This window comes from Lissotriton vulgaris, chromosome 4_1 (genome assembly GCF_964263255.1).
Source record: "Lissotriton vulgaris chromosome 4_1, aLisVul1.2, whole genome shotgun sequence".
Classification (NCBI taxonomy): Eukaryota; Metazoa; Chordata; class Amphibia; order Caudata; family Salamandridae; genus Lissotriton; species Lissotriton vulgaris.
In genome coordinates this window covers 570,533,285-570,560,799 of record NC_141691.1, presented here as the reverse complement: position 1 = coordinate 570,560,799, position 27,515 = coordinate 570,533,285, and the positions used below count along the sequence as shown (strand labels likewise).

At 43.5% G+C, this 27,515-nt stretch overlaps 1 protein-coding gene across 3 annotated transcripts in view; it reads right to left on the bottom strand.

Annotated features, from left to right (window-relative positions):
- Positions 1–27,515, bottom strand: part of GOLGA4 (golgin A4) — an 853,888-nt gene that overhangs the window by 312,482 nt on the left and 513,891 nt on the right. For all 3 annotated transcript variants that reach the window (XM_086964776.1, XM_086964774.1, XM_086964775.1), the window contains 2 exons: positions 16,234–16,386; positions 5,401–9,641 (listed from right to left, as the gene is read on the bottom strand). In XM_086964776.1, coding sequence (XP_086820902.1) covers positions 5,401–9,641; positions 16,234–16,386 — 4,394 coding nt within the window. The remainder of the gene's footprint in view (positions 1–5,400; positions 9,642–16,233; positions 16,387–27,515) is intronic.

The window sequence follows — 27,515 nt, the reverse complement described above, 5'->3', positions numbered from 1 at the left end:
GATGTTTCTATTTCTAGCTTCTGTTTGGTATCCTCTCTTTCTTTTATCTCTTTCTCTAGTTTCTGGGCTGCTAGGTGGGCTGCTTTCCGCAGCTCTTTTCCCAACCTACTCTCAGTTCTCTTTTTGCGTTGTTCGGCTTCTTTTCGCCACATGCCGAAGCTGTCAAGCATAGTGGACGTTGTCTTGTTCTTACCAAGGGCTGTTTCTAGTGCGATTATTCTATCGTCTTCGAAGGATCCTATCAGTGGCCACTGACTTTCTCGATCCCTTTTCGTATATTTATGCCACAGCTGGCTATAGGCTATAGCGACTAATCCATGCTTTGTGAACATGTCCTTATTAGGGGTGCCTTCCAGCGGAGCCGGATGGTTCATCTCTAATAAGCGGTCCGGGTTAAACAGGCTACTAACCAGTGGGGAGAAGACAGGCATGACGGATCACAATGGGATAATAGTCAGCACTACCTATCTTATCACTGCGCGCAAAGACTAGACAGAATATTTCTATTCTACGTTGTTTGCACGTAGTGAATACCTCATGAACCAATTCTGAGCAATCAATCAACGTTAGGTCAAAAATAAAAAATCAATATGGTCAATGGGGAGAATAAGTAGGCTCGCAAAGGTTCGCGTCACCTACCCTTTCACTATCTGTAAAGAGGGGACCTATTTTTCCCTGTTTGCAGACAGAGAATCTCCAGAAAACAATTTATAACAGTTAATCAATGGGGGGAAGGGGCAATTGTTCAGTGGGGGAGAAAGATAGGTCCGACGGGTGCGTACCTATCCTTCGCTGTTTATAAAGGGAGAGCCTGTTGTTTCTCCGTTTGTAGACAGTGAATCTCCAATAAATTAACAAAGAGTAATACTAGTATTTTCTTCAACAATTATCAATTACTTTCAATTATCTATTACTTTCGCAATTCGTCGTGTTTACACGACCTTACCCGGACCGCATGGACAGTTTCTCGTCTTCCGAATCCAGCGCCCGATCGTCCTCTTCTCTTCGTACTTCTCGTGGCACTCCTGATGGTTCCCAGTCAGGACCGCAGATCACTCGAGAGAGGTCTGTTCGGAACCAGTGAAGTTCGGATGATCGGCTGTCAGACGAGGGTCTATCGGACAGGGTACCTTCCGATCGTTGCAGTCGTTCACTCTGTCGTCAGGACCTCTCCCACTGGATCCACGAGTCGCTGATGGGCCCCACGTTGGGCGCCAATTGTTAAAAAGGGTTCCAAAGACAACCGGTAACCAAAGACCCTTTTATGTTGCCCGGCGGTATCGCCTCTATGACCCACCAATATTAATCAATGAAGAAGCAGGCGCTGGAGACTGGAAGGCAGGAAACGAGGATTTTATTCTCTCCGGAGGAGAACACATCAATTCAGACAGCAAGTATCGTCACGAGGTGCTCTAACCACATCTCTGAGGCCTGGCCTCTTATACTAGGGATTATGACCTTTATTGCACATAACACATTCTCGCAATACTTTAGTACTTGAAAGAACATCCTCGGAATCTCCCCTTCAGACCCGTTCCCACATACATTTACAGTTGGATTCCCCACCCCGGTCACAACAGGTGATGGTTGTCGCACAGCAGGGCATTCCGCCGATTCACGGAATGCATGGGGTTGATCGGATCTCATGGGGTGGGGGCTTTGATCGGTTCGGGGGTCTTTTGATGGGGAGGGGAAGCTTCCTACTGTACGGGGTAATAAACAGTATCCGCAGAGCCAGGTGGCGGCCTGGGAACGGGGAAGACAAACGGTGACACAGGAAAAGGGGTTTGTATCAAAAGGGTTTGAGGCCATGAAAGGAATGAGGGGAGGTGTCGCGCTGGGAACAGGATGGGATTCAGTGGTGAAGCTGCGCTGAAGAGGGGTTTATGACCCTAGGCATGAGAGAGCGGGGGTTGTCAGTGTGTGGGGGAATGCTTGCGAGGTTAAGAGAGAGAGAGACGCGCTGGCTATCAGCGAGGGGCAGGGAGGCCATGGTGCTCAAAATGGCTGCCGCTTACGCGCACGAATGGGCTTGGAAAAAGGGGGGCAAGAGGGCGCCGATAATGTTGACGTTTTGCAGTCTAATCTTTAACAATCCCCTATGGGGAGTTTTTAAGAATCAGGCGTATCTGCAGTTCAGAGGCTGATTTAAATAACTGTCAGTCAGAAGTGTTCCAGTGATTCAGAGCCAGGGACTATAAAACCAAAGATATCAAAGCTGCATTGATTAGAGCCAACAGCCACAGTAGGGAAGAGTGTCTAGCAGCCAGTACCATCAATGTATTTCCGGTTCCAACAACTACCTTGGAGTATATTTCTGAACCGATTAACTCAGTAAGACTTATCACTACTTTTAGCCGACAAGAGAGACAGGTATGACGGATCCAGTATAAAAATTGGCCCATAGTATTGTCAGATATCACTATGTCACACATTTTGCCAGAGCTTCCTTTGTTAACCTTTAGACAAGCACCCTCAATGAGGGATGCCCTTGTTAAATCTAGTCCAGCGGTGACTGTCTCCAATACATGGCTGTCGGCACAGTCAGAGTTTTATGAATGCAGCTCGTGCAGAGTATGTAAATGTGGCAAAAATATCACTACATACACTCCTGCCTTTAATTCCAAACCTGTCAGTATACAGGGACATTACACATGCAGGACTGATTTTGCAGTCTATTTATTGGAATACTCCTGTCATCTCAAAGATGTTGGAAGTACAAAACTTCAAGTGTTCAATCGAATACTCCAACATTTACGTGCAGTGGTTAACTCTGATTCTAATTATCCTGTGGCTCGCCACTTCAAACTAGTTCATAACAACAATCTCAAGGATTTGAGTTACTATGTTGTAGGGTCAGTACCCAAATCTATCAGAGGTGGTAATCGAGAAAGGTGATTACGGCAGCTAGAATCTGAATTTATCATGCTGCTAGACACTAAGATGCATAATGGTCTTAATACAGGAGAAGATCTACATAATTTTTTATAAGACAGGTTTCTTGGTGTCCAGTTTGCAATTTATGCTGTGTGGTTTTAAGAGAGGCTTATTATCCAGTTTTTCACCTTGTTTTTACTGGGTTTTAACAGGGTGTACCTAGTTTTACCTGGTTTTAAGAGGGTTTTAAATTGGTTTTAGCTCTCTAGACCAGATGTACTGTATATATAATTTTCCATTTTTTTACTCTGTTTTTTACCAGGTTTAAACCGGGTGGTACCTAGTTTTATCTGGTTTTTGAAGGGTCTTAACCCCTTGGCCGCAGCGGTAATTTTGCCGCAGCGCTGGGTGGGTGGAGGGGTGAGTTCCGTCTCAACCCCGACCACTCACTGATTCCCCCGCACAGGCGGGGAATCAATGCCGCGTGGGCGGAGCGGCCGCAGCATGACAGAACTACGCTGTCATGAGCACACGCCGCCCGTGACTCCATGACGGCGTGGTTCCGTCATGAGCAGGAAAAGGGTTAGACTGGTTTTAGCTCCTTGAGTCATATGTACTGTACTTTTTGGAGGATACTAATACACTGAATGATGCCATCTATTGTTTTTTTGCACCAGGCTTAGTTTTACTGTGCACTAGCACTTTATGTGAATATCATGGACTTTCATGCAATATGGAATTGACGTCAGTGTTTACATAATGACTTTGTTTACATTGGGACATTCTGAGCTCAGTCACATGTTTACCCCCTTCCAAGCGCTCGTCGCCCAACGGCCCTCGCGAGCACTACCTCCGTTGTGCTGTGCACATCCGTTGGCCACCGCAGCCCCGCCCACTCAGCTAAACCACCGCACCGCGGCGGAATTGCTGCGATTAAGCAGTTAAAGTGCACTCGCACTTTATATACAAATGAAATGGGCATGGCTTCAGGCTATTTTTAAATGCACTATTTAACAACAATGAGTCAATGTTGATAGTTTGAGCACTTTAGGCACATTTTTTAGCACTTGCACTTTGACATCCGCACTTTACGTATTTTACAGCAATTATGATCTTAATACTTTGAGGGTGATATTTTTAAATATTGTACATGAATTTTAAATGCATTTGATTTGGATGATAACTTTTATAGTGCCATTTGGTAACTGTGTTCTTAATTTTCAATGTATTTGTCAATGCCTTTTAATTATGGAATTGTGAAAAGCAATTTTGCTGCATTTCTATGTTTACAATAGAACCCAGGCGTTAACACTCATATGTAGGGTTAGTGCCAATATAGTATTTTGTTCAATTCTATTGCTGTAAGTATGTGGTTACATCAGGAATTCCTTTGGTCGTAGCACTATATAATGATTCTAACTGGTCCAGCGCGTCATGTGATCAAGACCGTGGAAACGCGGTCGAAAAGCGTCAGGCTTGGCATTTGCTGCTTTACTTACTAAGTACTGCACTAATTTTGCAATAAAGGCACTGCACTGATACTCCACGCTGTTGTCGGTACCTGTTTTGTTGCCGAGGATGTGGCATTATAAGGACTGTGGTTAATATGTATATATACACACACGCACAGATGTATACTTAACATGCATAATGAAGGCATTGTTGTAAAGGCGGTTTCCAATCAATGTGACTCCGCTGAATTGAATGGACACTTGGCTGTTCATACAACGGAAGCACATCTTTGCTATGGCAGCTTGGGAATATACATGACGATATGTTAAGAAATGTTGGCTAAAATCCACCAGCAGCTTCGGCGCATGGGGTCAATCTCCAGATACACTCAAATGCTTTAGTAATGCCTTTTCACCAAAAAGTAAAGAAACACATGTGTGAGGACAAGGGCCTGACAAACAATTCATTCAGGAGTAAGGTACGCCCAAACTTTGTACATGAATCAAGAACAAGTTCAGTCACTCATATGGCTTCTCAAAAAGTAAAGGAATGTGGATTGAAATTTGCTCCAGCCCAAATGTGCAAACGCTATACAAATGAAAACAACAAATTTGAAGGGTATCGGAAGAGAATGGGAACATATATGCTAGGTTATTCTCATATTTTTATGTGCTTACTAATCATCTTTCGTCACAATGTTAGGGCACATCAGAAAAGTTTGTTTTTATTTGATTTGTCCATTTGTCCATTGTATTTCCTGCTGTGACTGATCATGAAAGATATTTAAATACTGAAGAGACATTTTGACAATTTGTACCTACGACTATGCTTGATGCTGCTAGGAATTATTTACCAATAAGACCAAACAAAGAAGAAAATATGGACATGAAAAAAACACACACTGGCCACGAAGCCAAATTAGAATAACTTAACCTTTCATACATCTATGTTACAATCCAAAATATCTGAATACAAGAGGGAGGTGATACATTTGATGAGCAATATATGTTTAAAGAGCAAGGAATTGTCACTAATAAGACAGAACCCAATGTTAAAATAATATATACTTACTTAATTTTCTGTTCTGCTTCATCTGCTAATTCCTTCTTCAGTATCTCTAATTCTTGTTGCTGCTCCTTTCGTAAAACTCGCAAGTCCTTCTGTGCACTGGCCACGTCTTTGCAAAGTTTTTGCTTCTCTTTCTCAGCCTCTTTCAGTTTTACGTTGAGTTCTTTCAGCTGGGATTGCATATCGCCGAGTAATGTTTTGAGTTCAGCATCAGATTTCACTTTTTCTGCTAAATTCTCTTCAAAGGTTTTGATAAGGTCATCCTTTTTCTCTAATTGTTCTTGAAGAGTTTTTAACGTTTCACTGTGTTTCAAGGATGACTCTTCTATCTGAAGTCTGTGCACTTCTTGCTCTTTAGCTATTGTCTCATCTTTCTCCTTCATAGTCTGCTCCCCTGCAGTAAGTGTTTTCTTTAAATCATCAACCTTACTGCCCATCACTAGCATCTCTGTCTCTTTGAGCTGTAATTCTTGCTTAAGGCTCAGGAGGTCTGTCTCCTTCTCTTTATGCTGAACCAATAACAAGTCATGCTGTTTTTTACAAGTCTCAAGTTCCTTCTGGAGTTTTACAACCATGGCTTGGTGCTGCTGTCGCTCCTTCTCAAGGCCCTCCAGCTTTTGCAAGAGATCATCATGTGAACTCTGCATTTTTGATTCGGATAAGTTTTTCTCTTCGAGTTCTTCCCTCTGTCTCTGAAGCTGCTGTTCTTTTGCAGCAATATCTTTCTGTAAACTGGATATCTTTTCTTCATACATCTGTCGCACATTTTCCAGAGTGCTGGCTTTCTCTTGTTCTATGGCTGCTTTAACATTCTGGACTTCCCGCTGCATCTCTTCTTTCTCTAACCCAGATGAATCCTCTATTGATTTTATTTTCACTTCCAAAGTCTTCACTCTGTTCTCCCTTTCCTGCATTTTCTGTTTCATATCTTGCAACTGATTTTCTAAATCTTTTTTGTAATGCTCCTTTTCTTCGACTTGGGACATTAACTGCTTCTTGATAGAGGCAATCTTTTGCTCTGCTTTCTTCTTCAGTTCGGTATGCCTGACAATACTTTCTGCAAGTTTCGTTTCTAAGGTCTTTATGTCCTCTTCTTTACTTTTCATGATTTCTGCTTTTACCAACTCAAAGTCCCTCTGTCTGGTTTCAAGCTCTGTTTTCAACGTTGCAATGTCTTTTTCGAGAATTTGCACTTTCTGATCAGCCTCCATATGTCTATTGTCCTTTTCAAAAACAGTAACCTGAGCATTCTGTAGCTGCTGAACTAGCTCTTTTTGCTCGGCCTCCTTTTGATAACATTGTTTCCTCATCTCCTCCACCAAACATTCATTTTCTCTTGTTACTTTAGAGATTAAACCTTCTAATTCTTCAATTCTAGCTTTTTGGGCTTCCAACACTGCTGTGGCATCACATTCTTTTTTCTCTTTCGAAATCTGCATCTGTTGTGCTTCAGCCTTCAAACTATCCAAGTTTTTGCGTTGCTGCTCCAGTTCTTCCTTCAATTTACGCAATTGTTCATCCTTCTCATTGCTTTGCTGATTTAGCATTTCAAGCTTTGCTTGCAGCTCTTTGATTGTATTGTGGTTTTGAGTAAACCTATTTTCAGCCTTCTTTTTCCATTCTGCAAGCTTGTTTTTGTGCTGATCCACCTGTTCAAGAGCAGATATTTTCTCGCGGCTGAGGGCCTCAACCTTTGACAACAAATCGTCTTCACACTGTTTGCGTAGAGCAGAAGAGGCAGCTTCTTTTTCTGCTACACCAATGCTGTTTTCGAGGTTGGTTTTCAATTCATTGATCAGCACATTAAGAGCTTCAATTTTGGACTCTTTTCCCTTGAGTTCTCCTTGCATTGATGTGACCACATTAATTTTTTCAGAAAGTTCCTTTTTCAGCTGTGTGATGAAAGCTTCCTTCTCAACTACAACCTCCTGATGCTGCCCACCTTCATTTTGTAAAGCCTCTTTTTCTGTTTTCAGACATTGAAGCTCCTCTCTTATTAGTAATATTTCCTTTTCTTTGTCTTGCAAATGTTGCAGTGATTGCTGCAAGGAACTCTCTAGCAGAGCATGCTGAGAGGTTACTTGTTCAAGTTGGGTTTCCATGTCAACAATTTTTCCTGCCTGGACCACTACTGCTTCCCTAATTTTAACTACCTGATTTTGACACCGTGTCATTCTTGCAATTAGAAAGTTAATTTTATCAGTGCATTTTGCATTAAGGTCACTGGATTTAGCATCAGAATTTGAGCAATATGCCTCTAGCCGTGAAGAACAGCCCAATATTAGCTCATTGAACTCGGTTTCTTTCTGTTGAGCAGCTACAAGTTTGTCCTTCAGCCGTTTCTCATAATCCTCACATTCTCTAGTGTGCAAGGATTCAAGTGACTCAAGTTTTTCGTTTGCCTCTTTTAACATTTCATCCAGTTCCTTCACCCTACTACTGTCCTTTGCAGCAGCAGCCATGGCCTCACCAAGCTGTTCTTGGAGAGAAGACTTTTCACTTAAGGTCCGACTTAAATCAGCCTCTAAACTTTCAAGTTTTGATTTAAAGCTGGTTTGGTCATGCAACAGGGTGTCGATTTGAGTGCATACCTGCTTGAATTGTTCCTGTAACTCGTTAAAAGAGAGGTCTTTCTTTCCCTGTTCTTCCTTTAGCTGTGCAATTGCTTTGCATGCTTCATCTTTTTCACTTCCAAATATGTCTAGCTTCTGTTTTACATCGGTCACTTCTTGCTCTTTTTCTTGGAGCTCATGTTCATGTTTTTCTTGTAGCTCGTCGACGTGCTGCTGAAGTTTCTTCTCCCAGACCTGTGTAATCTCCTCCATCTCTCGCCTGTGTGCTTCAGACAGACTCTCAAGTTGCTCCTTATGATTGTGCTCTAGTTGTGACACAGCATCGCTGATGCCTGTGGAGCCAGCTTGCGCCATTTCCAACATTTTTGCATTAAAATGTTTCTCTTTTTCGCTGAACTCCAGCTGTTTCTTTTCAATTTCCATTTTCAATTTATTTTCTTGTTCTGAGAGTTTCCTCTTAAGAGTTTCTTGAATCTCCTTGGCTTTTTGCCTAAATTTTTCAAACTTGCTTTCATGATTCTTTAGTTTGTTTTCATAGTCACCTTGTAAAGCCCTGATTCGCTCTTCTGCAGCTAATAGTTTCTCTTTGAAATCCCCCACTTGCTGATTCTGTTGCAATTTTATTTGGGCAATTTCCTTTTCCTTTTCTGCCACATCTTTCATCGCTTGTTCCATTGCCTCAGTGAGGTGTTTCCTCTCGGTTTCATGCTCTTGTGTCGAACAGGAAAGTTTCTGCATTATGTTCTCGCTCTGCTCTTCCAGCTTTTGCTTCAGATCCGTTACTTGGGCTTTGAATGAACTTAGTTCAGCACTGATGACATTCAGCTGTGATTCAGTCGCTGCTTCCTTGTCAATGAGTTGCGCTCTCTCGGTTTCTACATCTATTATCTTCTGTTGTAGCTCCGCCAGCTGTGCTTCGTAAAGTTTTACCTGTGCATCTGTGTTGCTTTGGTGTGACTGGCAAACATCCTCCAATTTAGATTTTAGAAGCAAGACCTCAGCTTCTGATTTTGTAGCTTTCTCACTTAATACCTGCTCCTGCGCCTGCAACGCTGCCAAATGTTTCTGCTTTTCTGTAAGCTGAAGTTCTAATGACTGGATTTCTGCTTTGAGGGAGTTCTCCAACACTCCAGCAGAGACTTCTTTCTCCTTTTCAATGTTGTCAATCTGTTCCTTGTGTCGTGCTATCTCTCCCTCTAATTTTCTCTCCCACTCCTCAACCATGCTTTTCCTTTCATCAAGAAGAACTGCAAGGTTTTGCTCTAGCTCTTGGCGAGCGTTAAGGGCGTCCGACAGCTCTGCAGAAAGGGTTTCCAATTCAGTTTGCTTCACATCAAGCTTTTCTAAAGTCCTTGCATTCATTTCCTCAACATGGGCATGGAATATTGTTTCTTTCTCTTTCAAGAGGGCCTCCTGCTCTTTCTGAAGCTTATCTCTTAGTTCCTCCATTTTAAATTCATGTTCCTGTTTTAGAAGCTGCAGCTTTTCAGAACATATCTGGTCCAACTCTACGCGCAGCTTCTCCAGCTCTTCCCTATGTTTGTTCTCTATGTGAGTGATCTCCGAATTTTGTTTATTTCTTTCGGATTCAACGTTTGCAGTCAGATGATCTGCTTGTTGCTTTGCCTCTTCTGAACTCTTTGCCAGAGAACTTTCCAGCTCAAGGATTCTCTGTTGAGAGGTGGAAAGGAGCAGTTAAAATATTACACTTTCATTCAGTCCTAAGAGATTTCAATGGTTATATGGTATCTTACAGCAAACACTTAAGAGAGGGTTAGAATTAAGCACACCCCTCAACGGGGAGAAACAACTGTCTCATAGAACATGTTGTCACAAGTCTAACTGTAGCCAAAAAAAACAAGCATGCAAAAGTTTGATTTTAATAAATAGTTCTGAATTAAATCATGCTGCGGATGAGTAGTGCTTTCTATTTTTTCACATTTGTATATTATTTTTGGTAAAATTACAGCAGCACACAAGTTGCTTACAATTGTATATTCTTTTTATAAGCAATTAATCTAACATTAAATACAACAATACCACATATTCTACTGGTACAGCATACTGCAGAAGATTCACAAATCAGAAGACCGCATCGAAATGTTACGTTCAGCAAGCTAAACGCAGAATATGTGCACAGTTCACAAGGTTTTCTTTGTTCCCAACTGCACTTGCACATTCATGTAAGACGTACACCACAGATGGTTAGATAAAACTATACACTGAGACGTATTTGCTGGTGCGATGAAGGTGTCCATTACTTTTACATTTTGGCGTTATGATCGCCACAGAGTGGCAACGCATCCAAATGCCAAAAGGGCAACATGGGTGTGGTGTGAGAGGTTAAACTGCTGGCTTTGCGACTTGTTCAACTGGCAGTATCATGCGTCACTAATTGAGCTACGCTTCTGCACAATACCATTCATATAGCACACAGAGGGCTTTAACTGGTGCACAATCGGCCCTCAGTGCCCCCTCTGGCCAGGTGCCACAACACCAATGGAAGCAAGCACGGTATCAGAAAACGCAAAACACCAAATTGTGTCCCACTCTACCGGTTGCATCCATCTTTAAAAGCTTTCAGGTCCTCTACATACCTACCGAGCATGACTCTTCCCCAGCCCTCTCAGCCTTTGTGTAGTGCTCTCTCTCTTTTTCATAGAAGCATGGTTCATTAGCTGGCTTGGCTCTAGTCCTACTAGATGTCTGTGGTATCATTATTTATTTATGTATTTTATGGTACATTTACAAAGAGCAAAACATTCCCCTACAGAGGGTATCTAGGCGCCACAGCCATCCAATAAAGAGCCCACGCTTTGAAATTTCACCAGATTCCTATTCTCTCCCAGTTCTTGTGCGCTTACAGCATCCACGTCATTTTGTGAACTCCTGCCATCTACTTAAAATCCTAAAAGATCACTGGGAGCTGAGCGGCTTCCTAGGGCACCTGGAGTGCGGGGCACCTCACTAATCAGGCGAGGCTCACCCCTGATAATCCGTACTGCGATAGCCATGTCTCCACCGTTTCAACAAAAGGCTTCCGTTCAAGGAAAACTCATCCAAGCCATGTCGAACATAAAGTCCTTGAAAAAACAGCTCAGAGAGTTGTTATGCTTTTATGTCGACTGGTTTTAGCATTGCAAATCTCAAAGGACTGTCAGTTTGGTACATAAGAAACGTAAAGTCTATCTTAAACGATACCCAGCAGCCAACAAGTGCAACTACAAGAGAATTGCGGAGGCAGCCTGGCACAATGGACGTCGATTCACAAACATTCCAGGGGTAGGGGAAGTGACATTACATATCTTTCGACCTTAATAACATAACAGGAAGTGATATAATATAACCCTTCAATCAATCAACAGTCATTTGTAGAGTGCACAGCTACCTCATAAAGGTTTTCCGGCGCTAACAGCGAGACTAAAGCAAAGACCAGCCAGGAGACTACACCCGATTAAAGAGCCAGGTTTTTAAGGCCTTCCTAAACTCCTGTTCTGTCTCGATCAGGCACAGGTGGGGCAGGCAGTGCATTCCACCTTGACAGGTTTTGAAATATCATGGGACACAAAAGAGTTGATAGCGTTTGGATATCAGGGTCTGCTCTTGTTGATAAAGACTAAGCCTCTGCTTAAGATAGCATGGGCCAAAGCCTCTTGTGGCTCTAAAGGCAATAGTCAGAGCCTTAAACTCTATCCTCCTAGCCACCGGTAGGCAATGTAACTGCCTCAAATGAGGAGAGATATGGTGCTGGAAGGGGACTAGTCAATTTAACCTCGCCGCCGCATTCTGAATTATCATAAATCTGTGAATCAGGTAAGCAGGAAGCCCCTTATGGAGACTATTGGCATAATCCAACGGAGAGGTCACCAGAGCATGGACCGTAATCTTACAGCTCTCCTCCAGCAGAAAATGTATGACTTTCCTAATAGATCTCAACTTCCAAAAACAGGTTGAAGAGATCCGACTGATTTGTGCCGTGGATGAGAGATCCGTATCCAACCTGATTCCCAGATTCCTTACAGAATCAGCCGGGATTGGTGGAAGATTAAGCTCCATGGGCCACCAAACATTTGATTGGCAGCGGGGTGGAGGGGGTGGGAGCGAACAAGACCTCGGTCTTATCAGCATTCTATTTTAGACAATTGCCATTCATCCAATTAGAAGTATTTCTCAGGCATTCCTCAAATTTATGGAAGGCCGCAAGGGAGTGTTCTTTGAAAGAAAAGACCCGCTGTGTGTCTTCCGCAAAGGAAACTAGCTTCACGCCCCAAGATACAATCAGGGTGGCCAGTGGGGAAAGGTAAAGATGGAAAGGCAGCGTGCTCCTGGCCGAGCCCTGTGGCACTCTGCAAACCAGTAGTTTCGATGAGGATGTAAAAAGTCAAAGAAAGACCTGTTGGGAGCGGTCTTCAAGATACGAATCCATGTAAGTACCGTCTAGATGACTTAATCTCTCCAACAAGATCGGATGTGCGACAGTATCGAATGCTGCAGACCGGTCTAAACGTATTAATAATAATATAAGCTACAAGAGCACTCCCACTCGACCTATGTCTAATTCACTGGTGGCTAAGCAGGTCTAAAAGTATTATCATGGCCAACGCGCCTCCGTCCACTGACGCTATCACTGATTCTTAGACTTTTGGTAGAGTGGTCTCGGTGCTGTACAAAGCTGTACCCTTGGCCCTGATTTTTCCCAGGAAGGCCCTAACATCACAATAATTGACACTGCTGAAGTTGTATTGTATTGTAATTGTATTTATATACCACTTACTACCCCTGACAAGGTGTTGAAGTGATTTAAGTGAGTAGCATGCTGATACGGAACCCAAAAAGGATTAGAAATGCATCAGTATAGTAAAATTGAGTTAATATGAGCAAGGGACATGTGAGTCAGTTAGTTGGATTGAAAAGGATAATGGGGTGGGGATAGAAGTGGAAATAGTCTAGAAAGTGTTGGTTGGAAGATTACAGAAGTAAAATGAGTGTAAGGAGAGATGGAGGATGAAAGAATCTCTAGAAATGGATTAGGGAGAGCATAGTAGTAAAATGAGTTTTGGGATGAGTCAAAGGAGGGATAGATGAGGAAAGAAGAATTTAGAAGGGTTGTTTGAGACATCGTAAAATTAAAATGACGTTTGGGGTGATCCAAGGAGGGATAGAGGAGAGCAGAGTCTAGAAAGGGTTATTTCGGAGATCGCAGTAGAATAAGGTCTGGGATGAGTTAGAGAGTGGAGATAGAGGCAGTTACCAGTTGGCCGTTTACCAATGCAAGGCAAGGATAGGGTGACTGTGAACTCGGGTTCACATAGGAGAAAGTTTTAGCTCGCCTAATTTCCCCTGGATCCACCTTCTGAGGACAATATTGGGTTATGCGCTAATCCTCCACAATTAAAGCATTGAGGTATATTGGCTCCCAGGGGAAGTGATACTGTATCAATCTTCCTAGGTGTCTCATGTCTAGTGGATTTCTAAAGGTCACTAGTTCTTCCCCTTGAGTAGGTTTCTTCTCGCCCTCCCGTTGTCTCTTGGGCTGGATATAAGCACCAGCAATTCCTACTGCCGTGCCCGGAGTCAACCAGCAGCTGCAGTTCAACCCACTTTTGCACAGGGGGATGTAGAAAAGAGAGGAACTGTTCTAAATAAATCTTCTCTAAAATCTCCTCTTTAGTGGCATGCTCTGACTTCAGGCATCTATCAACCATGTCCTTCACCCTATAATACAAGGCCTGAAGGGTTTTGTGGGGACCTTCTTTATTGTGCCATAACCTAACCCAATATGTTTTCTCTTCGATGCCCAGTCGCTCTAGGATGCTTTTCTATATGTCCCTGAATGGGGTGGGGTGGTACAGCATGGTTTAATGGCTTGGTAGGCCGTTTGTAGATCACCAATCAACGGTGGCCCTAAATATTGTACCCCTGTTCCTCTGGCCACTCAGCTGCTTGGGCTTATCATTTGTAATTGTTGAAAACTAAACAAGGATCTTCTCCAGTCGCATCCTTCTAGAAGACGACAGAAGATAAAGAAGTTTGACCTTGTTGTTGTTCTAGTGCGTCAGCCTATTTAATAAGGGCAGTGTCTTGTGACACTTTTGGATGGCATCCTAAAATGTCTCCCTATCCTCAGTAGAAGTGCTCATTAATTTTTCCAAGGTCTTTTCTAATCTTTGCTGTCATTCAGCCAATTTAGCAACAAAAGCCTTCCTCAGATCCCACTTCTGACACCACTTTGTGGAGGGACGGGCCGAAATATGGCCTCGGATTCTTTTCTGTTTTCCGAATGGTTGCGTTTATTGATTACACAACTGACAGGTGAAACGGAAAAAGTTGAATTCTGGTAACACCCATGGGCAGTCGTTGTTCCTCGTATTGCATATCCAGCTCTTTGAATAGTGGAAATGGTGAAGAATGCATTAACTCCAATTTAATCTTCTACTTTCCTAGGGTCTCGGATGGTCACGCCAGCACCCTTGGAAAAACTGGAAAATGTATTGGTAAGCATGAGTGATGATTTTGTATCTTCTATTTATAACAGTGGGAAAGAGGAACCCATCACCATTTACCTGTGTAAAGCAAGGGAAAGTGGTTCCCAGCTCAAAGGGAGACCAAGGTTAGGCTCCTAGTTTAGTGGATTATGCTCTCTTTCCTTAAATATCAACAGGCAGTTAATCAGGGAGGGATGCCATTCTTGCATATCTCCCTATTCAGGCTTTCAATAGTACGACAGCACAAATGAGAAACCCTTCAATGGCAAATTAATTTAGTAAGGCAAACACAAATTGTATAACCACAACAAAGTAAGAATACAGTGCCGGAAAAGAGAGGTAGGTGCTCAAAATAGGGCTCCGGGTATTGTAATGCCCCCAGGAAGCTTTGCTTGAGTCACTCTCCTGAGTTGTGGCAGCTAGCAGGTGAAGGATGGTGGCGTCAACCAGCCCTCACTCCAATTAAGTAGGTACTACATGGTCATATCCATGACCCATTGCTCTCCTGTCACCCGTTGGTCACAGCTTTGTGGGTCTTTGCTTTGAGGGGTTGTCTCCGGCATCAGTTTTCTTCCTTTCGGCGCTCCTCATTGTAGTCAAAGTCTTCTGTGTTGAAAAGGACCACCCCTTCCAAGTTCATTTTTCCTTTTATTGGCCCCCTCTCTTTCGTGTGTTCCAGCAAGATAGAGCCGCCTTCCCTTTTGCTGGTGGAATGTACAGGGTCAGCCCCTCCACCTATTTGATGCTTTGTTTTCATTTCTTCTGCAGGTGGTGCTGGCACGGATCACCAGTATCAGACTTGTTTATGTTCTGGGTGCTTACCAGAAACCTAGAACAAATGGGCCCCTCGCTACACACCAATATAAAAAGGTGGATCCTATATGATAGTGTGACAACACTGCATTACATTTTTCTTGTCCCCTTATAACTCAGCACGTCAAACGTAACATTTTTTTCAAATTTTTATTGACCTTTTTCTTGAAAGTGTATTTCTTAGGAAAAAGAAGATACTTGCCTTCAGTAACTTTCATTCTGATAGATGTGCATCTTGCTGCAGATTCATCTTGAACCATTCCCAGTTCTCTGGTTGAATCTTCAAGACATTATACAATACCCAATTCCCAAAACCACATGGCACAGCTGCAGCACCAGTCCCTGATTCATGTGATGTAATCTCCAGAAGTGATCAAGGGAGTTTATAAAGCTGCCCACCTGCTTTGGTGAAGTCAGTTTTGCCTTAACTTCTGCGTCTCCCAGAAAGAAAAGCTAAGCAAAATAAAATATGTATTGAAAATATTTCCTTTAAGGAATGTTACCAAACTGTAACATGATCTAAACAAGAGGAGGGGCAGGGATGCAATGGCCAAAATGCATAAAGATTCCTATCCATCTTAAAGAATATTAACAATCAGAAGCCATTCTGTCCAAAGCTGTACCTCAAAAAGCTTAAGCGTAAGAGTGTTCAGCCAAACTGCCATTCATTGCTCACTTCCACATACAGAACATTGAGAACATCTGAATCGAAGACCAGATAGGCGCTTGAAAGTTGCTGGGACCTTGCACTAGGACTTTGCTGAGGGGAGCAGAAGTATGGTTTTCCCTCTATTTGAATAAGCTCGTACAACATCCCTGACTCCTTTACTGGTAAGAAAGTAAAAATCATTGCTGCACAGATTAACCAATCTAAAAATGAACTGCTTGCATATAGCTTTCCCGTCTTTTTAATCAAAGAAACTAATCAGCAAGCATAAGCTTAGAAAGACGTTCGTTTCACTTACAGTTCTTAACATATCTGTCTCCAGCTGCAATTCCTGGAGCCGATTCTCATTCTGGGACTGAATAGCTTTTTTCTGCAGCTCCAATTCTTCCAAAGCAAGGCAGTCCTGCTCCTTTGCCTGCACAGTGTTCAAATACTCTTCATGACTCTTCACCTAAATAAAAATAGTTAATTTACCAAGCGTAGTAGCATTTGTACTTTGAGAACATCGAGCACCACAACTATCTTATTTGCAAACAGAACATGCATGGTCTTGACCTGATGTGAAAACAGAGCTATATCAGAAACCTTTTACTTGCTAACGGTTGGCTGTTAAGTGAATTTAAACAAAGCTGCGGTTCTGCTACCACTTTTTTGCGCATTCATCCAGAAATAGCCCATATGGGGCAGCACACTGTAACCAGTTTATTTTGCAGTAAGGTATTTTTATTTTTGTTTGCTTGAAAGGCTTGAAAATAGGCTTTTTGTTTCTGAACTGTAGTGATACAGTGTTGTTACACCCAAGTGGTTATCCTTATGTTCTTGTGTTTAATTCAGATTAATTTGTATTTCTGACCAGCCTTATTAAAAAACCTGACATATCTTCCATAAAACCCCAAAAATAATAATCTGGTAGCCGTAAAACATTTGCCATATGAATCAGTGGAGCACTCAAAAGTAAGTTTAAATTTATGAAATAATACTCCCTCTAATTCTTAGCATGCTACATTGGTCGGCATGATGTCGAGCACGCCAACTTCACTACTAAATCATACAATCAAGTACTTGTACTTGTGACAATGTGCACTACAGCAAAGATGCAAATACAGAAAAGTTTATGTCTTTTTTCAATGATTTTTTATTAAATAAAATTTTATATGGCAAAACCGAAAGAAAATCAAAACAAGGATTTCAGAACACAAAAGCACCATTCGGACAACAAATAGAACATCTAGCTTAGCAGTACATTGAACCACGGAAAAAACCTTTGATCTCCCAATTGAGGTTCCAAGTTATAGACAAACCCTAATACCCAGACCAGGTAAAGACACAACCAGTGCATTATTACAAAGGGAGATATTTTGGATCTGAAAATTAGACACATAGCAGCCAAGAGGGCATAACGAAAAAATAGCCATGAGCTGTTTTCTATAACGAGGAGTATTCTATAGCTATTTTTAATGTCATGGAGATTCCGCACTGATTTGTATTTGTTCATGTTAGTCATGGATGTTGTTAATAAAGACAGGATGATATAGATTGTGATTACAGGTTTACTGAGGAAGCTCTTTCTATTGTCCTTTTCACCAGAATGTTTGCCAGTGCACCACATCACCCATTTACCACAGAAGGCACCTTAGTACTTAGTACATCAGACAACAGCAACATTCACTAGTTTTATTTTTTCAGACAATTTTTAGCTTTCATTGTGAATTTTAGCATAGTTGTTGGCATTCGGATTATCCTGATTAGGTATTTCACTATTGTGTTGGATGATGGAATTTGCGTGCTAGCTTTTTTCCCTTTCAATATGGCGGCGCCTTTTTTTCAGTTTTTTTTGTATCATTGTCTTCTACAGATTGTGGCACATCGTGGTGTTTTTTTTAATATCTTTCAGGCACTCCTCCTTGGTGTAGCCCGTCCTGTTGGGAGTTGTGTGTATTTCACTTGGCCATTCGATTAGATTTTTACTTTTATTTACAACTTTTTTGGTCATCTTAAGATGGCGGTTTCAGCCATCCCATGATGAGGACTTGTTTGCTGTCCGTCGTCTCTTTCAGTGTATTACAGGGCGGTTCAAATAGATAGCGGGGGAGCTCCCGGGCAGCAGCTGTTTGAAGTAAGGGTTCATGAGTGAAGGCAGTTGTTACATTATAGAAAGGAGAGAGTTGGGAAAGGTAACGGTAGAGCTCACAGATGAAGTTTTTCAGCTAAGGGGTCAGCGTTGTGCATTGAATACAGTGTTTTCGTCTTTGTAGAATTTTGGAAGTTCTTTTAGAGTGAGAAAGAGGCTGCATAGTGCACCGTTCTCCATTAGACCAGGTCAGTGGTTTTTTTCTTTCATATCTACGTGATAGTAAGGTTTCATGTATCTAGGCATCCATATTCGGTACATTGTGTGATTAGTTTTTGTTTTATAGTGACGTTGAGTTACTTCATTGATCTCAGGCTGCAGACCTTTTTCCATTCGCTGAGAGTATGTTTCATATGAGTCACTGTAATCACGGAGGTAGAGGGGGTGAAGTATCACTTATTGTGGTTTAACTCCTGTTGAAGGCACATGGTGTGAGACTCACGCATTGACCACTAATGGGGGACATTTACTACATAGAATTTCCTACACAGTTTATCTACTACATCTTTGTATCTGTCTATATTGACAGTTATGTGTAACAATTGTATATATAGCAGAACATGACCTCTCTAGGAGTTGCCTGAAGGTTTACAATGAACGTTGTGTTTTTAGTCTTGCAAATAGGCCATTGACGAAGGGACCCATGTCCCAAAATGCATTGGGATTGCCTATGGAAATATGAATATAATACCGTCATTTGTTGTATTATGTAATCTGTGATTGTAACAGATCAAACATTTTATTTAATACACATGTTATGTAAGAAACAATAATGAACACAGTGTATCTTGCTAGAAGATTTGAGCATAAAAATGTATTTAATACATAAGCATTGAAAAAAAGACACCAAATAGTCTGCATTTGCATCTTTGCTTTAGCGCACATTGGCACAAATACATGTACTTGATTGTATGATTTAGCCGTAAAACATTCTCACAAATGAATTGTTGCCTTTACGAAGATTATTGTTCCTAGATTTCGGGATACATTCCAATATCAGTGTGCAGGTACTAAGACTCCTGCTGATGTCACAGAAAACTACTTCTCATGATATTTATACACACACATACATGTGAGCAAGGCTAGGCTTGGCTGAAACGCGTCATATGGTGGACATGCTGTTATTTAAATAAATGCACTAAGTAATTTGGAGTCTGTGCCCGCAGTTATTGACAAGGACTTCGGGAGTTTGGAATGATATATATATATATATATGATTCCTTTGCAAGCCTTTTGGTACAGCGAAGGATCACAGCATCACGTCAGAAGGTTTGTCAATCCAAAAAGTGCTTTATCCAACCATAGTGCAGAATAGAAACGGTAGTGACCAGTCTACGCATTTAGTCTCCCAGCCTTCTACTATACCATAGAGTCCTAGGGCCTCGAATGTCTTTTTAAAGTGCTCAGTGCTAATTCCCTCATTATTTTCTACTATCGAAAAAAGACTAGACTGTGTTAATCCTCACGAACAGTGTATATAAATTTCAATCTATCATTATGACTTGACAATTGTGAAGAAAACATTCAATGGAGTCAGAGTTGATTTGGGCACATTTTGGGAAGTGGTCTCTATGTTGCTATAAGTTACTAGTGTGCAACACTGGTATATAATTCTTATGTCCCCATAATTGTATGCATGGTTTAATATTGTGCTCCCCACATATGCACACTATTTTGTAAGGTTTAACCATTGTATAAAGTAACTAGTGCATCAATCAATCAATGTAAAGCACATTTTGAATGTAATCCCAGTCATTCCATCCTTTTTAAAGAGACCCTTAGTGCTTGTGTAGTGTATATAAAATACTGTATATTAGATTTGACAATTTTAACTATCTAATGGATCAATTGATATGCCATTATTATCAGTTTTCTTTAATCTTTTAAACACTAAACTTTAAAGTATCCAACCATGCACAAGATTCCATTAGATGATTGAATAATATATGACTTGTGCCCCTGTTATTGCATCGGTTAAGAGACGATTCGTTATAAAGTATAAATCGAAGTGGGCCACAATGAGAGTTGGACGTCTGATCGTAAAGTGACTAGTGCATCCATTCTGGTATTGGTCAAGGACGATTAAATGTAAAGTACAATCTGCATTATTGGCCAATACAAAATATTAAATCTCAATTAATGTGTAGTTTAAGGTGCATGTGTGAGCAAGATGATTCATCCAAATATACCATGTCCTAGGATAATATTATGAATAAATAAAATCAACATATGGAGGAACTATTGCACACTAGCCATACTTTTTAGTTGAAAAGGCCTTATCCCGTGTGTTCAAATCAACTCAAACTCTTTCTAATCTAAGGGAAAAAGAATGTTCAATATATTAACAATTTGATCAATTGTCCAAAGAGTATACAAATATTGTTCTTTTCTTAATTTGCCCCATGTATCTGTTTATTCATTCAGTAATTACTCATAATGTAATTGCCATTTCTTCTTTATGGTGTTAGTATCAGCATGGACAGACTTCCATTCATCATTTATGACCCTTGAGGGGCGCTAGGTGGCGCACGGAGGAATGGCCGCGGATTCGAGAGGCTCCCCGCTGTCCGGCCATACATCCTACAATTATCCTGTTCTACAATCCCCCACCACGGACTAAAGTGTCACCCTTGTAAGCTATGATCTTGGTGGTGCGAGCGGACTAGGTGTTTTGACCCTCCCGCAGAGATATCGGGGACATTTGTGGCTGGAGGCGTCCCGGCGCCGAGACCCTGTGGTGAGGTGGAGCTTGGAGTGGGGCACGGCAGCTATGTGAGTGCCGCGGCCTCCATGAGGACATCAGGCCCAGTGGAGTTGTATGGCGGCCCCTCCCGCCCGGCAGCGCATTTGAAGCTTGAAGGGGAGAGAGCGGCTGAGGGTGTGCAGCGGAGGGCTAAATCTCGGCGACATCGCCGTTGGTGATTGAAATATTGGAGGTGAGGAGAAGCATTGATAGAGGTTGAGGCCCGGGAGGCGGCCATTGCGGACATTTGGCCTGCGTTCCTGGAAGTAACGGTGACCGGCTGGAGCTATCAGGACAGCGGAGTGGAGAAAGAGCGAGGCTGCGGCGACTCGAAACCTGCAGCAGGCAAGAGGTTCTCAGGGGGCACCGAGGTGTGGCGGCAAAATCTGTATAGCGGTGAGTGGCTGAAGAGGGGAGCGGCGACTACGTGAGTGGTGAGGCTTCACAGCCGATTGCAGTCTCTGGTACAGTGCGACGCCTGAATTATCGTGCCATATCCTACCTGCCAGCCTGCAGAGAAGGAGAGAGGCGCTGCCTAACGTCCGATTGGTGTGGTGGGGCCCCATTGCCTCATACGATCCTAGGTCCTCTGGGACAAATAGGAGGTGAGCTGCTGATTCTTTTTCTTGCGTAGGCTGCGGTAATCGCGGCGGCCATTTTCTAATGCAGCTCGCGGAGCAAGCTCTTCACGCAGCGGACTACTGCTTGTAAGTCACCTGGATGTAATTGTGGCCTTTCCATTTGAATACGCAGAGGTATATACCTGATAGCCACTGGGATATCTGAACCACTCCTTTTCTGATGGGACGGTGTAGACCAATGGGGAGTTGAGGACACGTAGCTGCACGTTGCTGGAGTCCCCTACTTTTATGACGCCACTGCTTGCTGATAGAACTCTGAAGACAATATACCATCTGGGCATTAACAAGGTGCGAAGCTACTTACCCGCTAATGACTGTTGTACATTGGTCCCCATTGTAAGTTAAGACGCTGGCTACGACAGCTTTCTGAATACGCAGGAGTGGCACCGCTACATAGGAAAGGTGGCAGGCTTGAACTGACCGCACGTTCTCGAGGGGACTGCTCTCCTGGAGACGAGGCAACGCCGGACATAGGTGTGGGGTTGGTTGTCTCGTCCACGCTACCCAACTCCTATCCAATAAGACTACCTTTGCACCTCGTACGGTAGGCACTGGAAATACGCCATGGGCAGGCTAGACTCTCGTCAACCACGCCTCAAGGCTAAACGCAACCCGAAAAAATCGCCTGTGGAGGAGGCGGCTGGTGCTCCTGAGGTGATGGCTGGCAGGCCCACAGTCTCTGAAAATGATATGCAATTGCTCCTCACGGAGATGCTGCTTTGCGACAATTGCGGGGAAGGTGGACACACTCACGACACATATGGACAACATTGCGCACAAGTTGGATAACCATGATACCCGGATCAAAGAGGCAGAACAGCGTATTTCGGACTCGGAGAATGTTACGGAGCAATTGAAGACGGCTGTCACTCAAATGGACAAACTTCTGAGAATAATAGACGCTAAGAACGAGGACATTGAAGCCAGCATCCGCCGCAATAAGGTGAGAATTTTAGGAGTGCCTGAGAGTACCAACACAGGGCGCCTATAACAGTACGTTGAGAAAATATTGACGGTGGTCACTGACGAGGGAACACTATCGGCCCAATTTATAGTGGAGAGGGCGCATAGCTCGCTAGGCCCAAGGACGCCTCCGGGAGCACCTCCTCGTACAATTATAGCGCGCCTTCTCAATTATAGGGACCGCGACACAGTCTTAAGAGTGGTGAGAGAGAAGAAGCAACTTAATTACGACGGTGTCAACTTTACTATATTTCCTGACTTCACGATGCGGGTGCAGGAGGAGAGGAAGAAGTTCAATGTAGTGAAACAGAAACTGAGACAAGAGCAGGTGGACTATGCACTACTGTACCCTGCATGGCTACGCATCAGGGAAAACCGACAATCCATATGCCGCCGCAGTCGGTGGAGAAGTTTCCAAAAACGCTTAAGCGTCGCAAACACGGTCCTACAGACCGGAAAGAGCTGGAAGAAGCACCATTGTCGGAAGTTGAATGAGCATATATAGTTTTTGCCGCGCTGTCTCCTGTGGAGGTGGAGATGCCTGCTCGACGGGGAGATGGTGTTATACGAGTTGCGGACAATAGACAACTGTAATGTATGACAGCACATGTAGAAAGGTGTGGGACTACCTGATAATGTATAGTTATTTTCCAGTTGACAGGTGGGGGGGGGGGGATGTCGTTTGTTCAGTTCATATCACCGGACGCCCTTGCTGGTATTGGGAATTCACTGGACTAAGTGGCTTCCTGATTAAAGGCAAGGTTTTGGTGCGTCACCTGGAGAGGCATCCCCTATAGGTGTGCCCCTATTGCTGTATGGTGTTGCTTGGTTGGGGGGAGGGATGGGAGGGGAGTGTTTTCTGGTTGGCATGATTGGGATGCAACAGTGGGTGGGGGGAGGAGGGGTGAAATGAAATGAAATGAAATGAAATTGGGTTTTATAAAGCGTGTTACTACCCGGAGGCCTCGTAGCGCTAGGGGTTGGGCACTTTTTTTGTATAATGTGGTCCAATTGAACGCACTGTATTGGAGAGCAGGCAGGTCTTCTTTTGTTGCACAATTGTTATATAATATGCATGACCTAGGATGGCGGAGACTGGCACGGAGTCGTCAGTGACGATCATTACCTGGAATGTACGAGGGCTGAATGATGCGAGAAAATGTAGGAAAGTTTTGGCATACTTAGAGCGTCATCAGGTGCATATCGCCTTATTGCAAGAAACACATATACATCCACAGTCCCACAACACCTTTGCCAGTAGACGGGCGAATGTCTGACTTTTTTCTTCATACTCATCGTATACTAGAGGCACTGCCATATTGATAACAAAGTCAATACCGTTGACAGTATTAGGGAACTTCCTGGACCCGTATGGGAGATACGTGATTGTATGGGGAAGACTAGGGTCCGATACTATAACCATTGCGAACTGTTATGCCCCTAATGTAGACACACCTGCATTTTTTACGACATTGTGGAGGCGCATAGTAAATATCGGATCGATGCATATTGTCTGGAGGGGTGATTTTAATGTGGCCATGGACCCTGCAAAGGATAGAGCTGATGGGGTGCAACTCTATCATATTGGGTCTAGAGAGGCTATGCATGGCATTGGGGAAGAGGGTGGACTGCTTGATACCTGGCGCTTTGCACACCCCCTGTATCAGGAGGGCCCACATTTCACATCTTACACAGGTACATGGGCACAACTTGATTACTGTTTTATTTCTAGAGGACAAGGTACTGGTCTGTTGGGGGTGGCGCACCTCGCCAGAACCTATTGTGATCATTGTCCTGTGCGGGTGCAGCTGCGGCTGCCTGGGTATGATAGACCTAGACCGACATGGCGCCTGCAGCCCACTGCTTTGTTAGATGAGGTGTTCGGACTGAACTTGAGGAAGAGATAGAAGCCTTTTTCCCCCGCAACAAGGGGTCGGTGGACGGTGTTGGAAGTCGTGTGGGAAGCATTTAAAGTTACGGTCCGAGGGTACTGTATTTCCAAGAGTTTTGGGGTCTTACGTGATGTACAGAGGAAAATACGTACTTTGGAGCGAGAACTGAGGGGGCTGGAGGTGCAGATGGTGCATGGGAGACCTGGGACAGAGCAAGAGGAATTTCGGACTAAACTGTCAGAGTATGAAGAAGAAGCTGCACGGGAGGCTAAGTTCCTAGGCTGACATTGGGTGGCTCAGAGGTATTGTGAAGCGGAGAGGCCAGGGAAGGCATTAGCTGAACTTAACAGAAACCCGAGATTCAATACTTGTATCTCGGAGATAGGCAGGCCAGAGGGAGGGATGTGTCAGGACACGGTGGGGATCTTGGACATATTTGTGTCACATTATAGCCAATTGTACACTACGCAAAATGTGGGTGAGGTGGAGCTTGATGATTTCATGGCGGATATTGCGTTATGCTGGCTGAGTGATGTGCATAGGACATTCCTAAGCGCCCCCTTGACTCTAGACGAGATCAGAGAGGCGATAATGTCCCTTAAGAATGGAAAGGCACCAGGGCTCGATCGATTGCCCGCGGAATTCTATAAATGCTATATTGACATTATGGCTCCGGTGCTGCGAGAGGTTTTTGAGGAATTGCTCGAGATTGGTATACTGCCTCGGTTAATGCGAGAAGTAGTAATTACGTCCCTCCCGATGCCTGGCAAGAATCCAGCGAGCTGCGACTCTTACCGGCCCCTATCATTGATTAATTGTGATGGGAACATTTTTGCTAAAATACTTGCTACCAGATTGTCCCTTTTAATGACAAAGATTATCCTCCCAGATCAGGCTGAGTTTGTCCCTAGCAGATCTACGAACCATAATTTGCGCACCCGTTTTTTCATTAATACAGACTGTTGCGCCTGACTTCCCGGTTGCTGCGGTGTTTTTAGACGCCTCGAAGGCGTTTGACTCGGTGGAGTGGCGTTACTTATTTGTAGTCCAGCAGAGAATGGGCGTTCCTAAAATGTTTATTTCCTGGGTACAACTCCTTTATACCCAACCCACTGCCCGTGTACTAATAAATGGACGCCTCTCCACCCCACTCACTATAACGCGGGGTACCAGGCAGGGGTGCCCACTATCCCCCTTACTTTTTGACATAGCGATTAAACCGCTAGCATGTCGGATACATCAACTTCATCGCCATAGTGCGTTCAAATGCTTCCAGCGCCAAATTATGATCTCACTTTATGCCGATGATCTAACATTGTATGTTGTAGACCCGCAACAGAACTTGAATCCCTTGTTGCGTGAATTTTTGGTGTTTGGAAGATTATCTGGGGTGCAAATTAACTGAGGTAAGTCGAAATTTTTTCCGCTTACCCCCGCAGTTTCTGAGTTCCCCCTAGACTATCATATTGAATGGTGCCATGCGGACCTCCGCTATCTAGGGATACAGATAACTAGAGACAGGGATGAGACGCTCCGGCTTAACTATGGCAGGGCAATTACAAAGTTAACTTCCAGTGTTACACGATGGATACCGCTACCGTTGTCCATGGCTGGTAGGGCTTCACTTATAATAATGGTGGTCCTCCCGCGCTTTTTTGTACCCCTTCCTCAATATCCCATATCATCCGGGTGCCTTCTTTTTCAAAACGATGCGTACAGAACTGATGCGATTGTTCTGGGGTGGAAATCCTGACACAGCCATATGATACGGGTGGATTTGAAATTCCTGATTTTGAAAGCTACTATTTGAGTGCACAGGCTCATTACGCCTATCATTGGATGGCACCCACGCCTTTCATGCCGCAAATAGCGGTGGAGAATTGGGTAGCACACCCTCTCCCCTTAAACGGCCTCATCCATGGCTCTGTTGAAATCCTTGAGACACCGCCGACAATGGTGACATGCACGATAGATGCTTGGCAAAGAATAGCAAAGATGTTTCAATTACAGTTGTTGTATTCAGCACGGATGTCTCTAACTTATCATCCCAAAATGGTGCTGTTGCAGGAGAAGGGGTTCTGGGTACTGTGTCAGCGCATCAAGGTTGTTACTTGGGGTGACTTGTTTCTGGAGGGGCAGTTTCTTACTAGGGACTCATTCTTTAAAGATATCCATCCCACATCGCTCGATATCTTTTATTATGCAAGACAGACAGGGAATGAGAGAAGTCCTCCCGGACTTTCCTCAAGAGCCAGAGAATTTCTACCCGCTGCACTGTATGTTAGGGCTACGGGAAGGAAGGCACTTGGTATCTAGATTATATGGTGATATCAGAGCACAGAAACAAGGGGTTGAGGGTTCAGCACGAGTGAGATGGGGCGAAGATATGGGGAAGAAGGTCTCTGATGCCCAGTGGAGTTACTGCTGTGGGAGTATTAGCTGCAGGCTTAGGATTATTCATTATAGATTGCAGCGCTTATATTACACCCCAGCCAAGAAATATGAGTTCAAGTTATCCGACAACGACAGATGCGAAAGGTGTGGAGGAGTGGGAGCTGGTTTTATACATCTAGCATGGGAATGTCCTGCAGTCTGGGACTACTGGACCCAGGTGCATGCGGCCCTTGAGGCCATGGTAGGGATCACATTGGATAGAGACCCTCTACTGATGCTGTTGGGGTATACCATGCCAATTTCCAAGCAATGCAGAAAGTTCATGGACATAGCACTGTTGTTGGCCAAGCGACGGCCGGCGTGCCGTTGGGGAAGAGGCAGGGCTCTGAAGTTTAAGGACTGGCTAAATGAGGTTATATACTGTCAGGAGCAAAATGCCATTTATGCTGAAACACTACCAATAACCAGTAGGCCTAGAGATGTATGGGGACCGCTGAAAACCTACCTTAAGGGTAATACAGAATCAGACTCAGAGGATACACCGCTTGATTCTGCTTTGTCCGCCAGGGAAGGGGGTAAACAGGGCCTTACCTGTCAAGATATATATGAGGTGGATTGTACCCTACTGCATGTTTGGTTGCTACCGGTACGGATGTGAGGTCTATAGTACGGGATAGGGCCAGAATCGATACACAATGTTACAGGATGTAACAATGTATGCTTCTGAGATCACTATGCTCTCTCTCAATTTCTAAGTCCGACTCATGCCATGTCTTTTTGTTGCTTTCATTATAAAAAGCCACTATGCTCAATTGC